Source organism: Phoenix dactylifera, chromosome 13, assembly GCF_051530095.1.
Source record: "Phoenix dactylifera cultivar Ajwa chromosome 13, Ajwa_hap1_PhDact_Kaust_v1.1, whole genome shotgun sequence".
In the NCBI taxonomy this organism is placed as follows: domain Eukaryota; kingdom Viridiplantae; phylum Streptophyta; class Magnoliopsida; order Arecales; family Arecaceae; genus Phoenix; species Phoenix dactylifera.
The window spans coordinates 20499184-20524698 of record NC_143202.1 but is presented as its reverse complement, the minus strand read 5'-3'; the positions used below and the strand labels follow the sequence as shown (position 1 = coordinate 20524698).

Genomic DNA, 25515 nt, shown 5'->3' with positions numbered 1-25515 from the left:
TACCTAATTATTCCCAGATTAAAAGATATGGCCAGTCAAAATCTTTTCCAAAAAAAAAAATTAGTTTGATCATCCTATTTTGAGGTTTGAACAATGGAATTTGACTTTGATTGCTTGATGCTCTATGCCCTTTAGGGGTGTGCCATGTCGTAGAGCTCAAAAAATAATCCAATTACAAAAAAAAAAGAGCACATCGATCAAGCGTCATATGGGTAAATTATATCTTCTGAAAGTTTGGCGCGTAATTAGGATTCCCGATATACCGGATCTTACTCCTGAACTCTACTCAGTGCTTCCTATAGTGGCTAAAATTATCCACATTAAATCCGGTGATCTTCTTGGATCATATATATATATATATATATATATATATATATATATATATATATATATATATATATATATATATATATGTATGTATGTATGTATGTATGTATGTATGTATGTATGTATGTATGTATGTATAGGGATGAACAATGTTGGCATTTCTTCTCTCTTTTTTTTTTGAAAAAAAGAAGAAGATAATATTAAATCAAGAAAATTGGCATGATGACTATGTGAAGGATGAGTTGGGATCCTCTAGAAGGAATAACTTGGTTGATGGATTGTTAGGTCCGATGGGCTTTGCTTCACATAAAAACACAAAGCTTGATGGGACCTAAAGGCCATATTCCAAGTTTAACATTCAAGATAGTTAGTGCAAGTGCATCCATGCGTTCATGACAAGACATTCACCGCCATAGCTTACCATAAGCAAGTACCTCATATCACACGTCTCAGTTGCTAATATTATCCTGCTTTTCTCAATGGCTTAAATTTATATATAAAAAAAAATTCAATATACTCATGCAATATCTCTTTCTATGCATTTAATTGGGCTACGAAATGTGCTAATGTAATGTATATGAGATGGCCTAGTTTTTTAAATGAGTCATCCCTTAGGGTGCTCATTAGTGCAAACAAAAAGTGCTCCGAGGCCTTATAATACTCGCTTAGCAACTTGGCAGTTAACAAGCTCAATAGATTGAAATAATTTCGACAAATGGTACTAATTCTCTCATGTACGTGGCAGCAAGAATTTTTTTTCTTTTTTTTTTTTTTGTGTGTGTGTGTGTGTGCATGAAGCAACTTTTCTATACCATCATAAAACTTTTTAGAGAGGACAAACATTGCATTTAAGAGCATCGAAGTTTCTTAGCATCCTTAATCACCGGTCGCAGCAGAAAAGAATTATCGCATGGGCAAGCCCTGGCAATTGCATGGGCAACCACATCATTAGCTTTATTCTCTTTCGGATAACACAAGCTGAACCATATCATTGAATTCGAACCAAGATTTGGAGGGCCCTAAGCAGAACTTTTTATTATGAAGATACCTAGACCTTTACACATCAAAAGCTGGACCATCATTAAAGGAACTGCCCCCACTCCTCTCAGGCACTAACGAACCCCAGTAAATCCATCATCCATCAACTTTTGTGAGAACAAAATGCAGCTACATAGTTGGTTTCTTTCATATCTCCATATATTTTGTTCATGATATAAAAACTTTATGATGACAAGTCATATAGCACAAACAAGTTGCAAGACATGACTTCTACCTTACTCTCACCTTGAGAAAAGAAGAGAACATGGTGAAAGCAGGACTTCTATGGGAATACTCTTCAGGTTTATCCAATTACCTAGGTGCATCTGGACTATTGGAGAACAAAAAAGTCGCCCTCTTCTTTATTCTACGTGAGAAGGACATTAAGCTCATCTATCTTTCTCACGCACTTTGAAACCATCATTATAGTATCGCATGATCAACAGAGTAGATAAAACTTATCAATCATGAAGTGAGGCTGAATGATTGAGGAATAAGCAACAGAAAATCAGTCTCTTTAATTAGCTAGGAAAATATCCATGTTAGCTCCTGCAGTCCGACCAAACCATGTAAAGGCCTTGATAGAAGAGAATATATATGCATGTGAAAAAAGAAAGAAGCCATGCACATTCTCATATGAGCCCTAGATATTTAATATAGAGAACATGGTCCCCATATGAGCACACTTATCACAAACCCTTCTGTTGCACTATATAAACAGCACTCCATCAACCAGAGCAACCATTCCTGCCATTGAGTGAAAAGCTTAGTGAGGAAATGGTGTTAGGTCACAAGCGTAGAAGTCTCAAAGGGAAGTTGGCCATGCCCTTCCATCGGGCACCGAAGACTTCAGTGCCTGCTGCACCTCCCGCTGCTTCGCATGGATTCGCCGTGGAAGCTGGTGAGTTTGTTCTCCCTTCATCCAAGCTAAAGGCATCCACCCTTATGAAAAATGATGGAGTAGGTGACTTGAGTGGTTATGTCGACGGCGCCAAGGATGGAGACTCCATTAACGAAGTGGACAGGATGGCTGCAAATTATATCTCCTATGTTCTGGAGCGATTTAAGCGCGAACGACTCGATGATGACTGGAGGAAGTATTAGCAGGTGCAAAGAAGGTTGAACTAGACTGTTTCTATGTTACCCTGTGTGTCTGTAGCTTCCTTTGTAATAATAACCCTGCCTATGGAGTTCCTCTAGACTGTGTGATAGTCCTATCAATGATGAGTAAAAATTAGCTATGTTTCCATCTGATATGTGTTTGTGTTGGTAGATGCCTTGACTAAGAACATAAAGTAGGAGGGGCCTTGGAGAGACAGCTTCCTTTACGGATGACCATTTTGAGTTGGCTTGGCATGGCTGGAATCCAAGTTGGATAGCCATTTCAAAGTCTGTAGGACCCTTTTGTACTATTTGGAATTCTATGTATGTGATTTGTCCGATTTTCTCTGTGGAGAGTTCAAATAGAACTGGGGATGTGTTGAAAAGATCTTTTAGCTTTCTTTCTTTTGAAGGAAATCTTCATTTTTGTTGGAACTTCCAGTATCATTTTCAATCATAGGTGTACACTAGAAAATATCTTATAATTAAACTTAAGAAGTGGATATCTTCAGCCACTGGAGACTTTACTAGCTTAGTAAGGTGACACCTTTCATTAAAGTATTGCTAGATAGCCCATTAAACTAAAGATCACCATTTAGCCTTTAATGCTAGACTAAACATTTTAAAGTAGACCCTATTAACATGAATCCAAGCAATGGATCTGCCCAAGGATCATTTAACCAACCCCCACACCCACCTCCCCCACCTTCTCAAAAAAAAAAAAAAAAAAAAAAAAAAAAAAAAAAAAAAAACTAAAAAGATATAAAAAAATAAAGAACACCTAAGCTTTGGGTGCCCATTAATGAATAAGAAAAACTCCATGGACATATATATTCAGTGATAGTTTGGTCACGACTCATGTATCGCACCAATTCCTGCAAGTCATAATATCCCCCTCTACTATATGGTCGAGGGAATATATGTGCACCCCATAACATCACCTATCTTAAATTAATAATTATTGTTTGGTCGAAGATTGAGCCTACATATTGCAACCTAGCAAGTTTAGACCATCACTCGTGGAGTATTCAAACTCATTAATTTAGAGTACATAATTGCGCCACTAGGGAGCATGTTTTCTTTCATTATCAAAAATTTTGAATGCATGCTTCATATTGGAAACATCAATAGAAACAAGTCATGCTAGTTGCAATTGGATCTCGAATGGACTCATCTTGAGAAATCCTATCAGAGCTTCATAATCCGAATGAAGAGTCACAATTACTGACATAAAGGAGCAAGGAAATAGTGGGTTTCCCTTATGTTGGATTTGCCATGCAAGTTGGGTGGTGCTGTATGGATAATGGAACTACAACAAGCTAGAAAAGCTTCACTAACATTATGTATCAAAACTAAAGGTCTATTTGGTTCGCAATAGGAATTGGAATCTAAATCAGAGTCGGAATGGGCTATAATGGAAATTGGAATGATTATATTCCCTGGCATTTTTGGTTAATGTCTCGGAATAAAAGATCCTTAAATAAATTTTTAAAAAATCAATTAAATAGAGGGGTATTTTTGAAAAATCAATTTTAAAAGTAAATCTAGCATAATGAAATTTAAATATTAAGAAGAGAGATGGGATTGGATTTTGAAAGATTGAGATATTCCTATTCTCCCCCCGGAATACCAATGGGAATGGGATTCCTCTACTAAACGATTGGATGAGAATCACTCATTCCTATTTCCATTCTAGAGCCCAACTCGCCTCAATCAAACATGCTCTAAAGAACATTCCAATAACTTTGTCAACATCTAAGTCACTTGCAACTTTAGATCAAGTTCTAGTTTAGTAAATTCCATCTAACATTTTGCTGCCCTCTGAAGAATATAAATTTTAGTGGCATTTTGGCATGGGAAGATCAAGAGGATAACTGCCCTTTCAAGCATGATGAAGAGATCACCGTCCCTTCTCGTAAATCCATGGACCAGCGAGTACGAACCTAACCGGCATGCTTACCAACCAAATCTCTGAAAGATAACTTTTAGGCTCTAAACAAACTATTAAAACACACTAACGGACTCATTTAATCAAAATGTTAAAAAAAATTCAAATGATAAAATTTAGATCAAAACTAGCTAGGACTTTCAGGTGACTTGTCTACTTGGACTTAATGTCACAACCTCGACTAAAATGGAACGTGGAAGAACTCCACAAACATGCAAGGTGACAATCTGTCCGACATTAAATCCAAATCTATCTAACACAAGCAGAATAAATTTCACTACTATCTAGCTTCAATTAGTAAATTTGCCAGATTCCGATTCCTCTCGCTTTTTTGGTTGAGATAAAGGAGGCTAAAGTCACACACCAATTTCTAGAACTACCAACAATGTCACAACATTATATTGAGGCAATGTACAAATAAACCTACATAACAATTTAAACCCTTCGACTTTCTACAAGTTCTATAAAACCATGATAACAAAACTATAGTGGTAAGTCAACTTCAATGAAATTTAGAATCTTACTCTATGCTCACATCCCAATTACAATGCATTACCTCCTAAATCTGAGGCTTTGGAAAAACAAAGAAGAGTGAAGTTGAAAAGCCCAATAAGCAACTAACAACCCCCCAAGAGATCAAGCAATTAGAGCAAATTGAACTTTGAAAATTTATGGATGCACGATATAAAATAACTTGTTTAACGAATCTAAGATTTTCATGATAAAAATTATATATAACTCCAAAGAGTTATACATAAATCACTTTATATATGATTTCAAAGAATAATTTATAAGCCATTACCAAAAAGAAAAAAGTTTCTTAGGTAAATGCTTTCAAAAAGTAATTTATGACCGATTTCCAAAATAAATTTACTAACTCATTAGTGTATACAATTATGTCCATATTATCCCTATGTCAGGGACTTAAGTATTGCACTTAATCCCTTTAGAGTAGATCCAAAGCAATCAAATTTGGAACAATTGAATGCCAGTATATACTCCTCTAGATCCATCAGATCCTACACGAGATGCCCTCCTCGAGCAAGATCTATACATGGGTTCTCCTCCAAAGGTTGCCTTCGCCCAGATCAAATACCTGCTATACTACTTAACAAGCCTAGGTTAAGCCTCTTCCTCTCTCACTCTCTCAAATAACTGGAGTAGAAGAGGTTGGGAGATGGGCACCTACACCAACCTCATGTCCTAGCTCTTCAATGTCCCCCAGGGGACCAGTGATCTTGAGGAGCTCTCCTCCTCTAGATCCCTCGCCCAATAATAATGATTTGAGGCTAGTGTTTTAGGGAAGAAGAAAATGAGGGAATGGCCAAACAATTGAGGCAATTACTAGGACCCCAATACATTTTTTAAGTCAGATTTTTGATGTTAGAGGACAAAATATTGAAGGGTTTAGGGTAATATTTAATTTCTGAAATTTTAGAGATATTGATTAGCAATGGAGGAGAGCAAGAAGCTTTTCTTTTTTTCTATTTTAATGGTGATCTTAGGACAAACAGGTTCTACCTTCTTCTTTTTTTTTATCTTCTTTTTTTGGCGGATTTTTCATATAATGCGTGTATGAATACACCCAATAAAATCAAAAAACACTAGCTCGCGGAGTGCCTGTAGCAGCTCCCCCTCTCCTGACCAGAGGGTGTGCCCTGAATGGTGGGCCGTATAGGCAGCCACCCAGTCGACCGCCCCGTTGGCTTCTCTAAATACATACTTGGCCTGAAAGGCCACCCCATCTCTCATCATCATCGTTATATCCCGGATCAGGGGATGGTCCGTGCTCTCAGCCGTCGCCTCCCCTTCCGAATCCACCCGATAACCGTGGCCGAATCGCCCTCCAGAATGATCAAATTGGCCTGCAGCACCTGCCGTGCATGTCGAAGACAACCCAGGAAGCTCGCAACTCTGTCCCCGGAACCAACGTGTCAAACAAGCAGCCACTCGCTGCCACCACCATGGAGTGCGAGCCCCGTATAACAAAGCCCCCACCACCCTGCATACCTCCATCAAACACCGATCCGTCGAAGTTGACCTTGAGGAAGCTCAGGGGTGGAGCTGCCTGAGCAGAGAAGGAACCCCAGGTGTCTCGATCTGTCAAAGGTCTATCTGAAGACTGAAGAGAGGGTGGGCCTGATCTCCGTCGCCTGTACTCGAGCGAACTCCGCAACAAACCTCGGTGACACCCTGTGCTCGCCGAAAATACGAGCATTCTTTGCCAGCCAGATCTAATGTGTTGTGCAAGTCGCTCTGATGGCCTCTTGACATATCCGCGAACTGGCCAACCACTATCGTATCACCTGTAGAAACTGTAGCCTCTCATTTCATGCCTCCTACGGGATCCCTGTCTACTGCCATGTCGACCTCGCCCATGTACACTAAAATAGCATATGGTACACCAACTCCTCAGCACCACATATCCCGTACTCTATGGGGATCCCCCAGCCCCACCTACCCAGCATTGCTCTCGTCGGAAGGCGAACCCACGCCACCTTTTATAAGAAGAGTGTTGCCCTCAGGTGAAGTCCGGACCTCCAGATCTCAGTACAGTCCGGCCCTGGCTCATGCTCCTACTGGATAATATGGAAGAGGTCTCCCAATCTAACACTGGCCCTGCACGAGGTACCCCAAACCTAGATATTTGGCCCCGCACATCCTGGTAGCATAAGGGACCGGATCCTCTCAGCTAGGTGTACCCCAAACAACTGTCGTAGTCTGGCCTCATCCCACTCTGCCCCTCATGGTGCTAGGAGGTCGCACACCCGCAGCTCCTCCACTGCCTCAGTATCAACCATGGTCGGTTAGCACCTCAGAGGAAGGGTATCCACCCACAAATCACCAGTTACATCGATGCTCCGTCCATCGTCTATCAGCCACCTAGTGTTTGCTGACGCAGTCGGCAAATACCTTCTGGTCTTGCATCCCATGAGGAGACTCGACGACCACTCCGTGCCACCTCTGTGCCCCCTCGACCATATCTAGCAGCCATCACCTAACTCCAAAGCCTGTGTGGCTCTAACATGAATCGAACTGCGTGCCGAACAATGAAAGCCTCGCGCCTCTCCAAGATGGACTGCGCCTCCCAGGCCACTAGTTTCACCCCATGTCCTCCACCATGTGACCCACACAAGAAGCTCCAAAGAAGTCGCTCGATCATCAATAGAGTCGCCTTCGGTACCACAGTGTTGGCCATGAGATATACCAGTATGGACCCCAACACCGATCTGACCAGTGTCAATCTTCCCATCATGGATAGGGATGACGCCCTCCATCCCTCCAACCTGCTCTAGACCCGCTGCACCAGACCCGAGCACTCTGCCACCCGTAGTCTCCGGCTAGTGATGGGGACTCCTAGGTAGGTCAGTGTCCCCTCCTACTCTAGTATCTGCAGTATTCCTCGGATATCCTATTTGACTCTGCACTCCATGCTAGGGCTAAAATAAATGGCTGACTTCAAGAAGTTCACTCTCTAACCGAACACGGCGCAGTAACCTGCCAACATTCTGCGGAGGACCCATGCATCAGAAACCCGTGCCTTGGCCAGAAGAAGACAATCGTCAGCAAAAAGTAAATAGAAAATAGGTCTAGCCCCCAATGCTGGAACATAGACCTCCAGACCTCCAGCTCCCAGCTGGCACACACTCTCTACAAAGGACGAGACAAAATGTCAGCACAGATAATGAATAAGTATGGAGATAAGGGACATCCCTGATGCAGCCTCATGGTGGACTCGAAAAAAGATGACGGTGTGTTGTTGATCAAGATAGAGAACTTTGGCCTCCGGACATACCTCAGGACCCATCCAATCCACCGCCTGTCGAAACCGTAAGCCTCCAGTGCCCGCTAAAGAAAACTCCACCTAATCCTGTCATAAGCCTTCTCCATATCCAGCTTGATTGCCATCAAGCTTCGCCGCTTCGGTGCTTACTGAAGATCCCACATCATCTCCTAGGCCAACATAACATTGTGGGAGATGTTTCTGCCGGCTACAAAAGCCCCCTGCTCTTGGCTGGTGATGACAAGCAATAGGGGCTTCATCCTACCCACTATTATTTTTGCCATAACCTTGTACAAGGTTGTGCATAAACTAATGGGCCTGAAGTGACAAGGCTCTGCCGCCTCCTAACGCTTCGATATGAGCGTGATGAAGGTGGCCTTCCAATCCTCAAGCATCACTGCCTGGGTAAAGAAGCACTGAACAACATCTACCATAGCTCCCCAAATAATACCCTAATACCATCGAAAAAAGAAAGAGGGAAAACTGTTAGATCCCAGAGCCTTGTCCGCTGCCAGAGCCCAGACTGCCTCCTGCACGTCCCGTGCCAACGCCTGCCAGACCAAGATTGCATTCCTATCATCATCAATACCCACATCCACCCTTAGAAGGTGTTCTCCAACTAGAGTCCTCATCCTCCGTCCATCTGGTGCGGAAAAAAGTCAAGTAAGACCTGTTTGACGACAGGCTTACCTTCCACCCGATGGCCAGACCCATCTCGCAAAGAGGGGATCATGCTTCCCTATCTTCGAGTAACCGTCGTCTAATGAAAGAACCTAGTATTACGATCGCCTTCACTTACCTATTAAACCCGAGATTTCTATCGCCAGAAGATCTTATGCTGTCATAGTAGTGAGTGGTGAGTCGCTAGAAGCCCCTCGAAGGTCGACCATATCATCCACCGGGAGGGCGCCTCCTAGGTCTTCTTTTCTTTACAACTCAGTATTCGCAGTCTCCACCCCCTCCAATCTCCGAAAAATGTTGTAAACAACCTCACGGTTCTAACGACGAGGATGCCTCTTGGTCAACTCTAATTTGCACGAGACCTGTTGCATTACATCCCCTCGCACCGAGACATACCATGCGTCGCAGACAATATCCCAAGACTGGGGGTACGATAGCCAAACCTTCTCAAAGCAAAAGGGGCTGTGATGACTAGATCCCGATGAAGTGAAAATCAGCAGAGGACAGTGGTCCGATGCAATCCGAGATAAATGACTGACTCGGTAGGTAGAAAATCGAAGGATCCAATCTGGGGACGCAAAGGCCCTATCTAATCACTTCCAAATCCTAGCACTGTCAGACTGATTGTTGCACTAGATAAACTGTGGTCCGGAGAAACCTAATCTACCAGGCCGTTTTGCGACACAAAATCGCAAAACTCCCTCCTGTCCACTCTATCCGTGAAAGCTACACCTCCCCTCTTATCACTCATACTCTAAATATAATTGAAGTCACCAACTACCACCGTCGGGATACTCTGGGCGGCCAGGTTGGTGATCTCTTACCAGAGGACTTTTCTAACCCTATGATCCGTGCTCGCATACACACCACACAGCACCCATGGAGCAGCATTAGGTTCCGACACAATCATAACCACCTATTAGGGGCAGTTATGGAAAACATCAACTGTCGCCACCCCTTGCCTCCATAGGACTAAAATACCTCCCGACAGCCCCTAGAAATCGACTGCATAGGTCTCCCAGTCCCTCCCCAAGCACCGTTGCAGTCGGCCAAGCCCCTCGCCAGATAATTGAGTCTCATAAAGAAAATAGATCCAGATAATTGAGTCTCATAAAGAAAATAGATCTCCGAACAGTGGACCTGCACTAACCGCTTAAAGGAGGACATGAAGGATGGCTTGGCCACCCCTCTGCAATTTCCGGCTAAGATTTTCATGGATCACAATCCACATAGTCGGTCTCAAACTCATCCTCCCCTGGGCCACGGGAGCTGCCTCAAGCTCACGACCTAGGCCACCCCGCTGCTCCTCCTCGTCGAATGCAGCAGTACGACACGCATGACTGCTGCCCTAACTCGTTGCACGACAGTTAGGTGGTCCGTACCCTCTCCTAGCGACAGTGGCACGACCATACTCCCCTCCAAATGCGACACAAGGTGGCCTCCAGTCTCGCACCTATCTAAGGCAGCCTCCACCTGCTCAGGGCGGCGTAGTCTGGGCCCGCATGGCCAGCGCGCCACGGCGCAGGGTGCGCCCTCGGCCGCACCCGTCGGCCCACGTGCCCGATGCCCGGCCCTTTGGGCCCGGGCGCGCTGGGCCGGCACAGTGGTGGCCCGTTGGCCCAATGCGGGGGTCGCGCGGCCCTGGACATAGGAGATAATAACAGAGCATTTTTAACCACCCTTATTAGCTATTCAGATGAAGGAAAAGAGGACATAAGAGAAAAATAGTCAGTATAAGGGAAAAAAATATGCTAGATCAAGGATCTCTCTCACTTATTCAAAAACTAGAAAAAACTTTCAAAAGCCAGGGTAGGATTATCAAGCCTTGATTTTGGGTTAACTATTGCAATACCTAGTTATATAATTTGCTCCTAAAATTCTATTTTTAGAAAAAACAATAGGTATACTTCTTGATTATAAAATTTGGTCATTTCAGGATTTTCGCATAGGAAGAAACAAATTTTTTAAGTGGATCAGCTAGTAGCTATGTAGACTTGGAATTATATCAAGAATTAATTATGCATAAAAGAGTGGAAAAATAGAAAGCTAGCATTTAATTCTTTACTACTTTGTTTCAGGTTAATTTGAGCATTTGAGAAATTTTCCAAATGTTTGATTAGTGCAAAAAGGTAAGTAACTTCAATTTAACCAAAATATTTTTATTAATTTTTAAAGATATTTTGTGCCAAATAAAATGCAAATTATTCAAATTATAGAGTCATCTCTATTAGAAAATATTTTTATATTTATGCACTCCATTCTAAAACTGATGTAGCAATTATATCCGAGTCTCAATTGAGGTTCAACCAATTCACTTTCCTTATCTTTTTGTTATCATTTCGATTCTTTTTTTATTTCATTCATTTCTATTTCATATAATTTTGTTAAGATCTAGTGGAGGAGAAAACTGAACTGAAAATCCGGTAAGTGCAGGGCAATTTTTTGACACAAGTTTTACATTCTTTATAATTTTTACTACAAAAAAAAAGTTGTTCGAAAATAAAGATGTTGTATGCTTGATAGAATTTCTGGCTAAATTTTCTAAATAAAAAACAATGAACCATTTTTAACCACCCTTATTAACTATTCAAATGAAGGAAAAGAGGACATAGGAGAAAAATAGTCATTATAAGAAAAAAAAACTAATGGTAGATCAAAGATCTCACTTAATTATTCAAAATTTGGAAAAAAATTAGGGTTATATTTCAAAGATGACTGAAAGTTAGCATGAGAGTTGATGAGTAAGGTAAGAGTTGATAATCACTTGCTTCAATTTTTGATCTCTTTCTTTTCATTCTCTAAGAGAGACACTCTCTCTTATGCTTTTTTTTTCTTACCATTTGCATCATCTCATTTTGTAACGGTAGTAATTTCCATTGGCTGTTTGCTTAAAATAAATTATTGTTTGAATAAATACTTCTGCATATTTTAAGTTTAAATAAAATAAACAAAACTCTGTTATATGAAACACAAATCCAACAACAACCACACTGTACCCCAATTGGGTCTTGTAGCAAAGAAAATTGCTGGCCAATGAGGTTCTCTAGTCGCACGTATGGAGCACACGCATTAGATTATACCCGCACGAGCGCCAGCCCAAGTCCCCTCCCCCGCCTCCCTCTCCGCAAACAGCTGGACGCTCTTCGCCTCTCTTCGCAGTCGAACAAGAGAGAAAAAATGGCTGCAGCTCTCGCTCGCTTCTCCCGGAGAGCCCTGCCCTCCTCCTCTCGCCTCCTCCCCCTCCTTCGCCCCCTCTCCTCCGAGGCCGCCGCCCCGTCCGCCGCCGCGGCGCCGCCGCCGCCGCCGACGTCGGCGGATCGCGTGAAGTGGGACTACCGGGGCCAGCGGCGGGTCATCCCCTTGGGGCAGTGGGTTCCAAAGATCGCCGTCGACGCCTACGTTGCCCCCAACGTCGTCCTCGCCGGCCAGGTCACCGTCTTCGACGGCGCCTCCGTCTGGAACGGATCGGTCCTCCGCGGCGACCTCAACAAGATCACCGTCGGGTTCTGCTCCAACGTGCAGGAGCGCTGCGTCCTCCACGCTGCCTGGTCCTCACCCACAGGTCCCCATCATCCCCCGATCGATCCATTTCTCGTTTTTTGTTTGAATTAATGAGCTCAGATGTGATCTTTTCTTATTGCTATTAACTTGATCTGGAAATCTAAATGGAAATGGTAAACCTTATGATGCTTAAATAGGTTGGAGATAGGGTTAGGGATTGGAATTTCAACGTTTGTTCTTTGTTTTTCCTCCAACAATTTAGAAACCCTACCCAGTAGGAGAGGGGCCGTTGCTAGCGGTGCATTGACCAGCTTGAGGCCTTTATAAGGGCTTTGCGAACGATTCATTTCAATGAAGGGTTGAATGTTTAATTGGTTGCAAGAATTGTAGGTTTTATGTGCCAAATGTCAGTTGGAGCGTGGATCAGAAGTAAAATTGGTAGGGTTGTTCAGTAGGTTTCTGAGGATGACTTCAAAGTCAATACCTTAGTTGTGAGCATATGTCAAAGGCCTAGAGATTGTTATTCATTTAATATGTTTGGATGTATTTCATGCGGACACAATTTGGTGGGAGGTACAGAATTATCTTATGCTCAGACTACAGAAGCTCTATTAGTACTCTCCCAAAGAGGTGGAAAACAGATTATTGTTATTTCTTTGGTTCTAAATTTGACATGAGAATCACATTTGGGACAGGTTATGAAGTGGAGGAAATTTTCTTTGAACATAGAAGGAGTTGTCATCTGAACTTTAAATTTTTTAAGGAGGTAATTTGCTGAAATTTGCTGGATATTGGATACTCTTAGTTGGTATACACCAATGGTTTGCCAAAAGAATTTTGGAAGAAAGGAATGTGTGTATCTTGGGTTATCACCATGGAAATCTTCAATTGAGTTAGAACATTAGAGAAGTTCTTGTTGACCTTGAAATCAGAATTAACAACTTAGGTATTCTAGGGGCAGATTTGCAGTAGTTACAGAAGAACTATTTCATTTACCAAAAGAACCGACTTTAAAGTGACTAACTTCCTATGCAGAGGTCTAATAATGCTTCCTGATTTTGGCCATTCAAGCCTTTCATGGGCCTTTGTCTTTAAATACACAAGCATGATCAATTTGTCATGAAATGACAGCATGCTCTTGGCACATGGTGTGTAGGATTTGTAGAGCATAAGACATGATTCAATGAAGTCCACAAGAATAGTAAATCCATCTACAGGACAATACAAGAATTTGAAATATTCTAGAGTACTCTACATATTCTAGAAATTTGTGGAATTCGAAGGAAACCTTATTAGCTACCAAGGTGGTAGCACAGTTGAAACGGGGCTTTGCTTCCACCGGCGCTGTTCAGGTTCGAAACGCGCGGGCGTCGATTACATGTTGGGGACTGGTTGCCTCCCGCCTGGACACGCTCGGTGGGAACGCTATCTGATCCAATTGGCACTGAGGTGGCGCTGGGGTGACGTACTCACACGTGGGGTGACCCACGGGTCGGGAAGGGTATGAGCAAAATTTCTACCCGCATCGAACATTTCCTGGTGGAAGGGGGGCCCAGTGGGGGCTGCTACACGGGTGAGGTTTCCTCTCCCCCCCTCCTATATTTTACCCCCCGCCCCCAAAAAAAAGGAAACCTTGTTATAGCTTGTTGTACATATGTTTGATAGATTGTTCATCTGATGTTTCCGTCTTGATAAGAATGAATTATTCAATTGATTGGATAGTTTAAAGAGAAGAAATGTTTTTTCTCTATTTTTTGTTGGCAATAAGCTCCAAGTAATGTTAGTATCTTTGCCAAATCACACCATTCAAGTTCAAACAGAATTCGTCTTCTTGGCCTCTTTGAGAATAAATTTCTCCTATATCATATCCTTCTGGGAAGATTGATGTGGACCTAGGTATTAAGTGGAAAATGTCCATTTAATGTCCAAAAGAAGAAGCTTAGTTTACTTCCCTCCTCTATCTATCTTTGGCATGGATGATTCCAACAAAAAAGTTACACATCAGCTGGCTAACTCTTTTTTTTTTGTATGACTTTATGTTACTTTAGCAATATTTTTATGCTTTTCTTAATGAAGTTCCTCTTTATGCAAGTTAAACACCTTTCCTGGTTGGACCAGCTGCATACCATTATCAATGCACCCAAGATTTTTCAGAATATAGTTTTTAACTGGAAAATGCTATATATCTATTTGAACCATGAAACACCAGGAAAATGAACTCAAGAATGATGCTACCATAAGCTTTCATGGTATTGAATTTGAATAAGAAGCCTGACATTTTTTGACACTACTATTTCAGAGACTGGTTTATATCATTTGCCTTGTAGTCATTATGGTTAATTATCCTGCCCATGACAGCACACAATCTCATGACCAAAAATAATTATAATTTTCTGTAGGCCATGAGTCCTGCATGTGCTTGGGCTTGTATTCAGATGCACTCTTTTCCTTTTTTAGAGATCAGAATCAATGAATGCTTGGCTAAGGCATCTATGATGGATATGCCTTGATGTTGACTAGAACTTTTGGATAATATTATTTTATTGAAATATCTTATAGCCTTTAAAAGAAGAATGACGGGTAGCCTTATAGGCAAAGAGCTTCATCTTCATCCATGTCATTCCAAATATCTCAGGTTCCTTCTTCCTCAAAGCTCGTTGACTAATCTCTTCATACCCTTCATTCTGCAACTTGCTTCCATTCACCTTTCATTTAAATTCATATTTACTTTAGTCAAAACCAACAATTTCTCTCCTAATGCCCTTGATGTCGCACAACAATCTCAGAATACTGTTTTTCTCAATTAGCAACACTTTTGAAAAAAACATAGTGTTATCATACTTACTTCTGATGAAATGGCTGTCGGCTTGTTGTTTCATAATTCCCAATATTGGAAGTCCACCATCAACTTCACCTTCAGTCCATCTATATGTCATTGTGACCAACTATATTATTTCAGGTCTTGAACCTTATATGAAACTTTGTCTTGCACTTATAAGGTCCCTCCATTTTCACCTCTATGGCAGTTGTGTCGATTAAATATCCAGATGCAGTGATAGAGCAGCAACACCCTAGATTAGGGCTGTCACTCAGATCTGTAGACTTAAGACTCAACCTGTACCTAACTCGAACCTGATGAAAATGTTAAACTTTTGTTTCAGGGATGCATTCAAAGATAGAACCTTCAGAAGTTTCGGGTCCATATCTAGGTCTAGTAAAAAATTATATCTGAATTATCCTGAAGTTGATGATTTATATGATGCATGCTATATAAAATATAGTTTATATAATTCTGTTCTTATACCTTTGGTCTTTTATTAAAATATGCTAATAAATTTAAAATTTTCTTCTATCATATTTTTTTGGCCTCTCATTTTTATCTCTCACTAAAAGGTTTTGTCACTATTTTCACCATCATTCATTATGATGCCATTTTTTCCTACTGCCTCTAGCTTTTTATACATGGACCCCCTGGGTACCTAGACCCAAATCTGGTCCATATCCTCATAGACCGAATGGGTCTTATAGTTCCATATGTACCTAGACCTGGATCCACCTTGATTGACTGACAGGTAGGTTCGGGGTCAAAATTTAGATCAAATCCTCCTTAAGGTCCAGCTCTAGGCTGGATGGTACCCAAACATGACCGGACCTGATAGCACCCCTATCCTAGACCATGTTGTTGAACTTATTGAGACCGCAACACTTTCTATGAATAAGTGGCAGCCCTCACTTGGGAGTCTTTTCAAAAGAGTAGTAGAAATTAATTTGAATCAGATTAGGTGCTTCTGTGCTTAACAAGTGTGTAATCCATGTTACTCATCCTTTATGTTGCAACTGATCGAGGCCCTTTTGTTACCTGATAAAGGCAGGGCAATAGCCAAGGATCGAAGGCTTCATACGAGGATGTCAAGCAAATCTACCTCCTTGATCAAATCTTTGAACGTTTGAAGAGATAGAACTTTATATCAATGCTGCCATCCCTGTTTCTATTTGGACTATTTGCTCTCTATCCCATTTAGTTCCTCTGAAGATTCAGCTGTCTATTCTGTAGGCCATTAACCATAAAGAGAACCTGTTGTTTCTCCTCAATGCTGTCATTCGATAGGATAGATATTTAATTAAAATGCCATTCATGGGTCTCAATATCAGATATTATCTAGTCTTCAACAAATGTGCTCCAACTGACCTCTTTATTTTGGCTGCAACATAAATCAAGTTGGACTAGTAATATAGTTAACATCAACCTCTTCTTGCGTAGAATTCTTTCACAAAATTCCTCTTTATACGTTGTCTAGACTATGCGCATTTCCTGATAAGGCAATCATTAAGTAAAATATAACCCACAATCTTCTAGCCAATTTTCTGTCTTAGAAAACAGATTCTCTTATTGGAATCCTTCATAAAAATAATTCTTTGTAGTTCTCTGTGTGTGCCATTTTTCCATGCTCTACTATGCAAAGTTCTGATGAGTGAGCTCTTAATTGTAACAATCTGTTTCCATGTATGCCCCTTGGCACTACTGGTTTTCCTTTTTTTTTTCCTTCTAAAACTGGATGATCTATACAACACGTGTACGGATGCACCCAATAAAGTCGGAAAACAGAACATCCCGGAGCTCCCAAGGCAACTCCTCGTCCCCTGCCCATAAGGTACTACTGGCATAGTTAGCTACATACGTAGCCACCCAATCCGCAGCCCCGTTGGCTTCTCTAAATACATGCTTCGCCTGGACCACCCCTCCGTCCCTCATCATCATCCAGATATCGCGGATCAAGGGATGGTCGGCAGCACCGACCCTCTGACCCCCCTGGATCCAACTAATGACCGTAGCCGAGTCACCCTCCAAAATGACTGATCTAGCTGAGAGCACACGCTGAGCGTGTCGAAGACCCGCCCAAGCAGCTCTCAGCTCCGCTCCAGAAACCGTGCAGTCAAATAACTGACAGCCTCCTGCTGCCACAATCCTGGAGTTTGGATCCCTAATAACGAAATCCGCTCCACCCTTTATGCCACCATCCAGCACCGATCCATCAAAATTGACCTTGAGGAAGCTTGGGATGGAGGCTCCCAGGTGAAAAACACCGTGCGAGAAGCTGCCGAGGCAGAAAGGGAACCTCAGATATCTCGAGCTATCAAAAGTCCTTCTAAAGAGGAAGCACGACTAATCTCTGTCGCCTGCGCCCAGGCGCTCTCTGCCACGAGCCTTAGCGACATGCTCTGCTCACCAAAGGTTCGAGCATTCCTTTCCAGCCATATCTGATATGCTGTGCAGGTCGCTCTAACCGCCTCTTGGCATGTCAATAGGTTGCCCGACCACCCACGGATGGTTCGTAAGAACTGGTCCCCCCGAGACCAACCCTCCCATAGCAGCCACGCCGCACGCCACGCCACCCTCGCCCATGTGCACTGAAACGGTGCATGGTCCACCGACTCATCGGCTCCGTATGCCCCGCACTTAGGGGGCATCCTCAAGCCCCGTCCGCTCAGTACTGCTCTCGTCGGAAGCCGATCCCAAACGATTTTTCATAAGAACAATGCGACCCTCGGATGGAGGCCTAGGCGCCAGACCCAGGCATACTCCGGTCCTAGCTCATGTGCTCTAGCCGGAGCACTCGGGAGAGCTCCCCCACCCTCACTCTAGTCTTACAAGACGTACTCTATACCCGGGTATCCGGACCCGCATACCTCGGAATCGGAAGGGACCGGACCCTCTCGGCCAAGTGTGCCCCAAACATGTGACCCAACCTAGCCTCATCTCAAGCAGCCCTGCCCGGGACAAGGAGGTCGCAGACCCGCAGTCCCTCCAATGCCTCAATATCAACCATAGTCGGCCAGAGTCTCAAAGATAGGGCACCCACTCATGGATCGCGAACCACATCAATACTCTACCCATCGCCTATCAATCATCTAGTATTCTCTTCGACCGTGGAAAGATATCTTGCGCTTTCTCACCACATGAATGAACAGCGACGCCCACTGCGAATCGTCCCTGCAGTGCTGGTTCGGCCATATCTGGCAGCCATGGTCTGACTCCAGAAACCCTATGGCTCCAGCGTGAATCGAGCTGCATGTCAGGCAATCAGCGCCTCGCGCCGCTCCACAAGAGACAAAACCCCGAGGCCACCCTCCCTCACTAGTAGGCAGACACTCTCCCATGCCACTAAATGCATCCCGTGACCCCCTCCATACGACCCTCACAGGAAGCTCCGAAGTAGCCGCTCAATTCTCGTCAGCACTGTTTTCGGAACCACTGTGTTTGCCATGAAGTGGACCGGCATGGAAGCTAGCACTGATCTAATCAGCGTCAATCTATCCATCATAGAGAGCGAAGATGCCCTCCAGCCCTCCAGTCTGCTCTGAATCCTCTGTACCAAACCAGAACACTCCGCCACTCGTAACCTTCTGCCCATGGTGGGTACTCCCAGATAGCTCCAGGTCCCATCCTGATCCGGCATCCCCAGTAACCCCCGAATCTCCTATCTGACCCTGTGCTCAGTGCTAGGGCTGAAGGAAATTGTTGACTTCTGAAGGTTTACCTTCTGTCCCGACATTGCGCAGTACTCCGCTAATACTCTCCTGAGGACTCGTGCATCTGCTACCCGCGCCCTAGCCAGGAGCAGACAATCGTCTGCGAATAGTAAATGTGATATAGACCGAGACCCTGGGGCGGGAACAAACGCCTCCAGCTCCCGGTTAACACAAGCACCCCGCAGAGCCCGAGACAGGACATCTGAACAGATGATGAATAAATATGGGGATAAAGGACATCCCTGTCTAAGCCTCATAGTAGACCTAAAAAAGGGGGAAGGCATGCCGTTGATCAAGATGGAAAACCTCGACCCCCGGACGCACCCCAACACCCACTCAATCCAGGTCTCATGAAAATCGAAGCACTCCAAAGCGCGTCGCAAGAAACTCCACCGAATTCTGTCGTAAGCCCATTCAATGTCTAGCTTGACAGCCATCATGCTTCGTCGCTTAGAGGCCCGTCGAAGATCTCACATCATTTCTTGGGCCAGCATGACGTTATCAGAAATATTTCTACCCCCCACGAAAGCACCTTGCTCCTGGCAGATGAGGCCTGGCAGCAGATGCTTCATCCTGCCCACCATTATTCTTGCCACGACCTTATAAAGGGTTGTGCACAAGCTGATGGGCCAGGAGACATTAGGACGAGAGGTGTTCGGGTCACCAGGAGCATTGAGTGCGCCTAGGCTGGTGGACACCACCGAGGACCCAGCACGGGGATCATCTATAGTGTTCTGGTTTGGTTCTCCGCCCCAGGTAGGGGAGAGATCCCCACCAAACCCCCCCCGGCGGGCACTGGAGTCACATTAGGCCCCCCGCAGGAGTCTAGCCCGGGCGAGCGTGACCTAGGCAGAGGGGCCCATGGGGCTGGGGACCGGGTGTCGGTCAGCCACCCCGAGGCAGAGCGGCTGGCTCAGGCATCCCGGGAGGGGGTACCCTATGGGGACAGTAGGGAGAGCAGTGATGACCGGATTACGGTCGTAGGGACCACCAGTAGACTGGCGGTGGATCATCCGACGGTGGTACAGAGGGTCCGAGCGGCTGTTATGCGGGCTGTCTTCGGAGCGAGTGAGGATGACGGTCAGCGTGGGGGGATATATCCCGTGGTAGTGCTGGACCCGATGGCCCAGGGGGTGGATGAGCCTGTGGCCGACCTCTTAGACTTTTCTCCATGAGGATCCTAGCATAGAATTGTAGAGGGGCAGGCAAGCTGTCTTTTAGGACGTCATTCAGGAGGTTAGTGCAGGTCCACAGCCCAGAGATCTGCTTCCTCTGTGAGATGCGGTTGTCCGGTAACGGACTTCGTCGAGTCCAGCGCTGCCTGGAGGCCAACTGGGAGTCTTACGCCATAGACTCCCAAGGGCTTTCAGGGGGTATTTTGGTATTGTGGAAACGGGAGGCGGCGACAGTGATGTCTTCCACAACTGCCCCCAACAGGTTATAATGATTGTTACAGAACCTAATGCTGCTCCATGGATATTATATGGGGTGTATGCGAGCACCAATTATAGGAATAGGAGAGTCCTCTGGGATGAGATTACTAATCTAGTTGCCCAAGATTTTCCGACCACGGTGATAGGCGACTTCAATTGTATTCTGAATGCAAGTGAAAAGAGAGGAGGACGACCCTTTACCGATACAGTAGATCGAAGAGAGTTCCGTGATTTTGTATCTCGAAATGGTTTAGTGGATATAGGTTTCTTTGGACTGCGATTCACGTGGTGTAATAACCAGTCTAGCGTGTCTAGGGTTTGGGAGCGGATAGACAGGGCTACTGCGATCCCTGATTGGATCATCCGATTTCCTACCTACCAGATCAGACATTTATTCCGCATTGCTTCTGACCATTGTCCTCTGTTGTTATCAACAGTCTCGGACTCCGGCCATCACAGCCCCTTCCGTTTTGAGAAGGTGTGGTTGTTTTACCCTCAATCCTGGGACATTGTTCAGGAGGCATGGTTCTTGCCGGTGCACGGCAATGCCATGCAGAGGGTATCACGAAAGTTGGAAATAACTAAGAGGCGGCTCCGCCGTTGGAACCACGAGGTGGTGGGAGATATTTTTAGGAAGATGGAAGTGGTAGAGGTTGCCATTAGCGATCTTCAAACCAGAAAAGATCAGGAGGGTGAGCTCCCGGAGGCGGACATGATGCGCCTACGGGGGCTACTTGCTGATCATCACTCGTCGCTACGCCAGCATGAGATCTTCTGGAGACAGAAGTCTAGGATCCAGTGGGTTAGAGAGGGAGATCGGAATACCAGTTTCTTCCACCAGACGACGGTCATCAGAAGGCAGAGGAGCATGATTCATTCCCTGCGAGATGGGACTGGTCGGCAGGTGGAGGGGAGGCGGAGGTTGGTTAGGTATTGCTAGATTTCTTTCGGTCCAGATGGACGGAGGATAGAGATCCTGGGGATGTCGGCCAGCTCTCGAGGGCAGATACGCAAATCGGAATGTCGGAGAACGCACTCCTGGTGCAACATGTGACAGGGGAGGAAGTACAGGAGGCGGTCTGGGCCCTGGCAGAGGACAAAGCTCCAGGGCCGGACGGCTTTCCACCTTTCTTCTCTAGGAGATATTGGGGCGTCATTCGGGTTGCAGTGGCGGAGGCAGTGCAGTATTTCTTCAGTCAGGCAATGATGCCCGATGATTGGAGAGCTACCCATGTCACGTTGATACCGAAGCGCCAGGATGCGAAGGAGCCCCGCCATTTCAGTTCCATCAGCTTGTACTGGTTTCCCTTTGAAAGTAACTTCCAGACATCAAGTCATTCATACTTCTTAAAATAGAGTCAAGTTACACTTCTAGTCACTCTTGGTTCCCCTTTGAAAGAATCTTCCAGACTTCTTCTTTGACCCGAGCTCATGTCATTTGCACTTAGTTACACTCCAATTAATAAAAGCTCTTAAGTGCATCCCATGATCTGAAGTTCCTTAGAACTCTTTCGTGGCTCTCCATTTCCAGCACATATGCTATCCCTTTGTGCTGATAGTTATCCAATCTACAAATGAAGCAATGGAGATAAAATTGTATGAAGGGCATAGCTGGAATATGCGAAGACCTACAAATGAAGCAATGGAGATGGAATTGTACAAAGGGAATAGCTAGAATATGCAAAGACCTCTTCCTATGATTATTATGAAGAGATCACATAAGCATATCCAAATGGTTGGTTTGAAGTGGCACTAAGTTTTGTGTAATCCTTGTTTCCCTCATTATCACCTATTCTACATTTGGAGCTCTTGTTCCTTCCCCCAAGGAACATCCTATATGATTTGCTATTTCAGGGGGCCTGCAATAGCTCTAAATTCAGATGCCATGGTTCATTTCATTTGTCTGTGCCTCCAACATGTAAGAGTTGCTTTCTCCACCAGCATAGGTTATGGCGTTGCAGTACCAGATCTTCCATTATTATATATAAAAGTTGTGTGTGCATAGTGATTTTGAATCTAGATTTAGAGACTAGTGCCCCCTAAAGTAACAGATTCTGAGTTGATTTATGATATAATGCTACATCTTACAATATCAAACAAGCCTGAGCTCTCCAGCCTGATAGCTTTTGAGTTCTCACCTGACATCTTATCATTTAGCCACAGCTTTATTTGGCTGTTACAAATAGTAAATTTCATCCTGGCCTTCCATTGCAATATCACCATCGGAGTCCTTATCATGATCTTCCAGCAGTTCAACGCAAAATTGCCATTTGGTCTTACCTCATCAACAACAAATATCTCTGGTCGACACATATCGCCTCCCCGTCCAAATCAGTACTCTTTGTAACCTCCTCAGTACTTTGTTCCTCTTGTCACCGTATGACACCAATTATTAACAAGGTAATTTATGAGTCCTAATGTGGAAGATTATATGAGAGGTGAATTTCTCCATCTTCAGGTTAATGCAGTTAGATATTGTACTTGTGCAAAGATTCAATCGGCATCTTAATCGGTTTATGTTTCTTTCTTATTACAAGATCCTCTTGAACAAGCATTCGAAAGTTATTAACAAGTTTACAGGAAAACTATCATCCAATAATGGAGCAAAAACCCTACAAAGGCAAAGAACAATTAGATGGCTGATTCGAATTCTTCACATTCAACTCCTCGAGAGGTAGAAGCTCCCCTTTATAGCTTTGAGGTACATCCTTTCCATTGCTCGGTAAGAAGCATGGAGACAGACATAGGATACTGCTTTTACATGATATAGTCATGTCAATACAGCAAATCTTGAAAAAGTAAGGTATACAGCAGCTTGGATACAACAATGTATTTCTGTACATATACATATGAAAAAAAAATCATAAAGCATGGTGGCCTATCAAAATAACACACTCCATACTTTATAGGATAGCATTAATTTCCACAAACTCTTCAGTTTGTCATCATTCAAATTTGTAGACCCTAATCCATATTGCATAGTATGATATCAATATCACAAACTCCATAATTAACAATTCATCATTAAAAGGTTAACATTTATATACAAGAAAAAAGAGAAAGAAAAAATCTGCCCCCCTTCCTGCTGGTATCGAGGAAGTATCTCAAGCATGTTCGAAAAATATTTGGAGCACTTTTGTAATTGTGAAAATAAGTTTCAGAATCGTAGCTTAGAAGTATGAGTAGTATTGGTATTTGATGCATATCTAATATGGACGAGCCATACAATTTGAAGTATCCATGTAATTGCAGTGACCCTTGAAGGAGAAATTAAGGCTGCATATTTAGTTGATAATCATTGAATCTTTGAATCAACACAACATGGATGTCACCTGAGATTTCATTGTACCTGGAGATACAAGACCTTCATGACCTGACTAGCAAGTTAAGGTTCAGGGTCCTCCCAGTTTAGTACTAGAGGCAAGTTGCAGCTTCCAAATATTGGAATATCCCCTTTTTTTGATAGACTGGATTTTGTTGGAACCTTATTTAAGCCACCCTCAGAATGGTATAAGAGTGGTTGCCCTTGAAGTTACATATAGAGGAATGGCGGATGGCATTCCCAACCACTTTGCTTCCTCTGGCATGTACCAGCTCTGATGCCCTGTGTTAAGAGATGTGAACATGTGAATTTAAATTTTCCTGAGGCATCTGCAGTCTGTGTCCTTGTTCCTCTTATCATCTCCATACCACATCCTCTCTCGTGCTCTCTATTTTCATCTTTAATATAGTATCCAAGGCCGTGGTTGGATGAAGGGAAGCACTCCAGCTGGTAAGGATATGTATTATCGTGTAGTTTGTTAATTTGAGGGCCTTTTTCCATCAGTAATGATGGTCTCCAAATACGAACGAAACCTGAAATTTCTTTTGACAGCCAGTTTCTTAGAAGAAAAAGTTCCAGCTCGGTTTAAGGGCTTTTCATGATCACTTGGTTTGTCACTGGAGCTGTTCTGTTCCTTTTTCTTTTGGACCTCAAATCTTTTCATGGATATCTTATCTCCATTCTGTTTCTCTTTGACAGGACTTCCAGCTGAAACATTCATTGAGAGGTATGTGACGATCGGAGCTTATAGTCTCTTGCGGTCATGCACAATTGAACCAGAGTGTATCATTGGACAGCACTCCATTCTCATGGAAGGTTCCTTGGTGGAGACCAATTCAATCTTAGAAGCTGGATCTGTGCTTCCACCTGGTCGAAGGATTCCAACTGGTGAGCTTTGGGCTGGTAATCCAGCAAGGTTCGTTCGAAAGCTGACCCATGAAGAAATCTTAGAGATTCCAAAGCTTGCTGTTGCCATAAACGATCTGATGCAGAACCATTTCTCTGAATTCCTTCCATATTCGACAGTTTATTTGGAGGTGGAGAAAATGAAAAAGGCCTTGTCAATTCCTCTTTGAAGCGTAACCAATCAACGAATGTTACCTTTGGAGATAAATAAGCAACCCAGGATTTATAACTGATTTTATTGTTTAATACTTGGTCTTTTATTTGATCTGGATGCTTGGTGTGGACATTGAATATGTTTCGAGTGGCTGTGAAGAACAGTGGCAGGAGCTGGGACTTTTATTTCTGTCCTTGCCTGCCAGGTAAGGCAGAACCTCCGCTTTTTCCATTTTAAGAAGCATACCTATTTTCAATCAGATATTCTGAATGGGGCTATTGGTTGTGAACAAACCAGAGTCTGATTGGTGAGAAGCTTGTGAAATGTTACAGAGGTAGCTTGGACTTCCGAAGCACTTTTGAGTTCCAAACATCATGTTTTGGGCATACGGAAATGTATTCTGTAGCCTACCATGGGAACCATATCCTTTCAACTTTGTAAATTCGTGCGACTACTAGTCTCTGTATCCATCTCTTTTGGAGTCGTTTGGTGCTCTTTTTTTTGTAAGCTCCATATTTATTTTTGGGTAACATATCAATGGTCCATTTCTAATGGAAGACACCAGGTACAGTTTTAGGTATGATATTATTATAGGAATAATTAACCCAAAGTGGTGAATTGTTGTCAATTTTATTCTCAGGGATGCCAAAGCTGTACACCAGCATGAGTGTTAGAACACGGGGGAAGGAGGCAGCCATAAAGTTTTAAGCTTTGGTCGCATTACATCCAGCCTGCTTCCATGCTGAGGTCCATCATTCTAAAACGAGCAGCATGCATGTCATCTCCTCT

At 43.6% G+C, this 25515-nt stretch overlaps 1 protein-coding gene across 1 annotated transcript; it reads left to right on the top strand.

Annotated features, from left to right (window-relative positions):
- Positions 1-11990: 11990 nt before the first annotated feature.
- On the top strand, positions 11991-24985 carry LOC103715861 (gamma carbonic anhydrase-like 2, mitochondrial). The gene is made up of 2 exons (XM_008803627.6): positions 11991-12441; positions 24366-24985. The coding sequence occupies exons 1-2, from the start codon at positions 12057-12059 to the stop codon at positions 24740-24742; spliced, it is 762 nt and encodes a 253-aa protein (XP_008801849.3). The 5' UTR covers positions 11991-12056; the 3' UTR covers positions 24743-24985.
- The last annotated feature ends 530 nt before the right edge of the window (positions 24986-25515 follow it).

Coding starts and splice junctions, on each gene's coding strand:
- LOC103715861 (XM_008803627.6), top strand. CDS start 12,057: ATGGCTGCAGCTCTCGCTCGCTTCTCCCGGAGAGCCCTGCCCTCCTCC. Junction 12,442..24,365: donor TGCCTGGTCCTCACCCACAG/GTCCCCATCATC, acceptor TCTCTTTGACAG/GACTTCCAGCTGAAACATTC.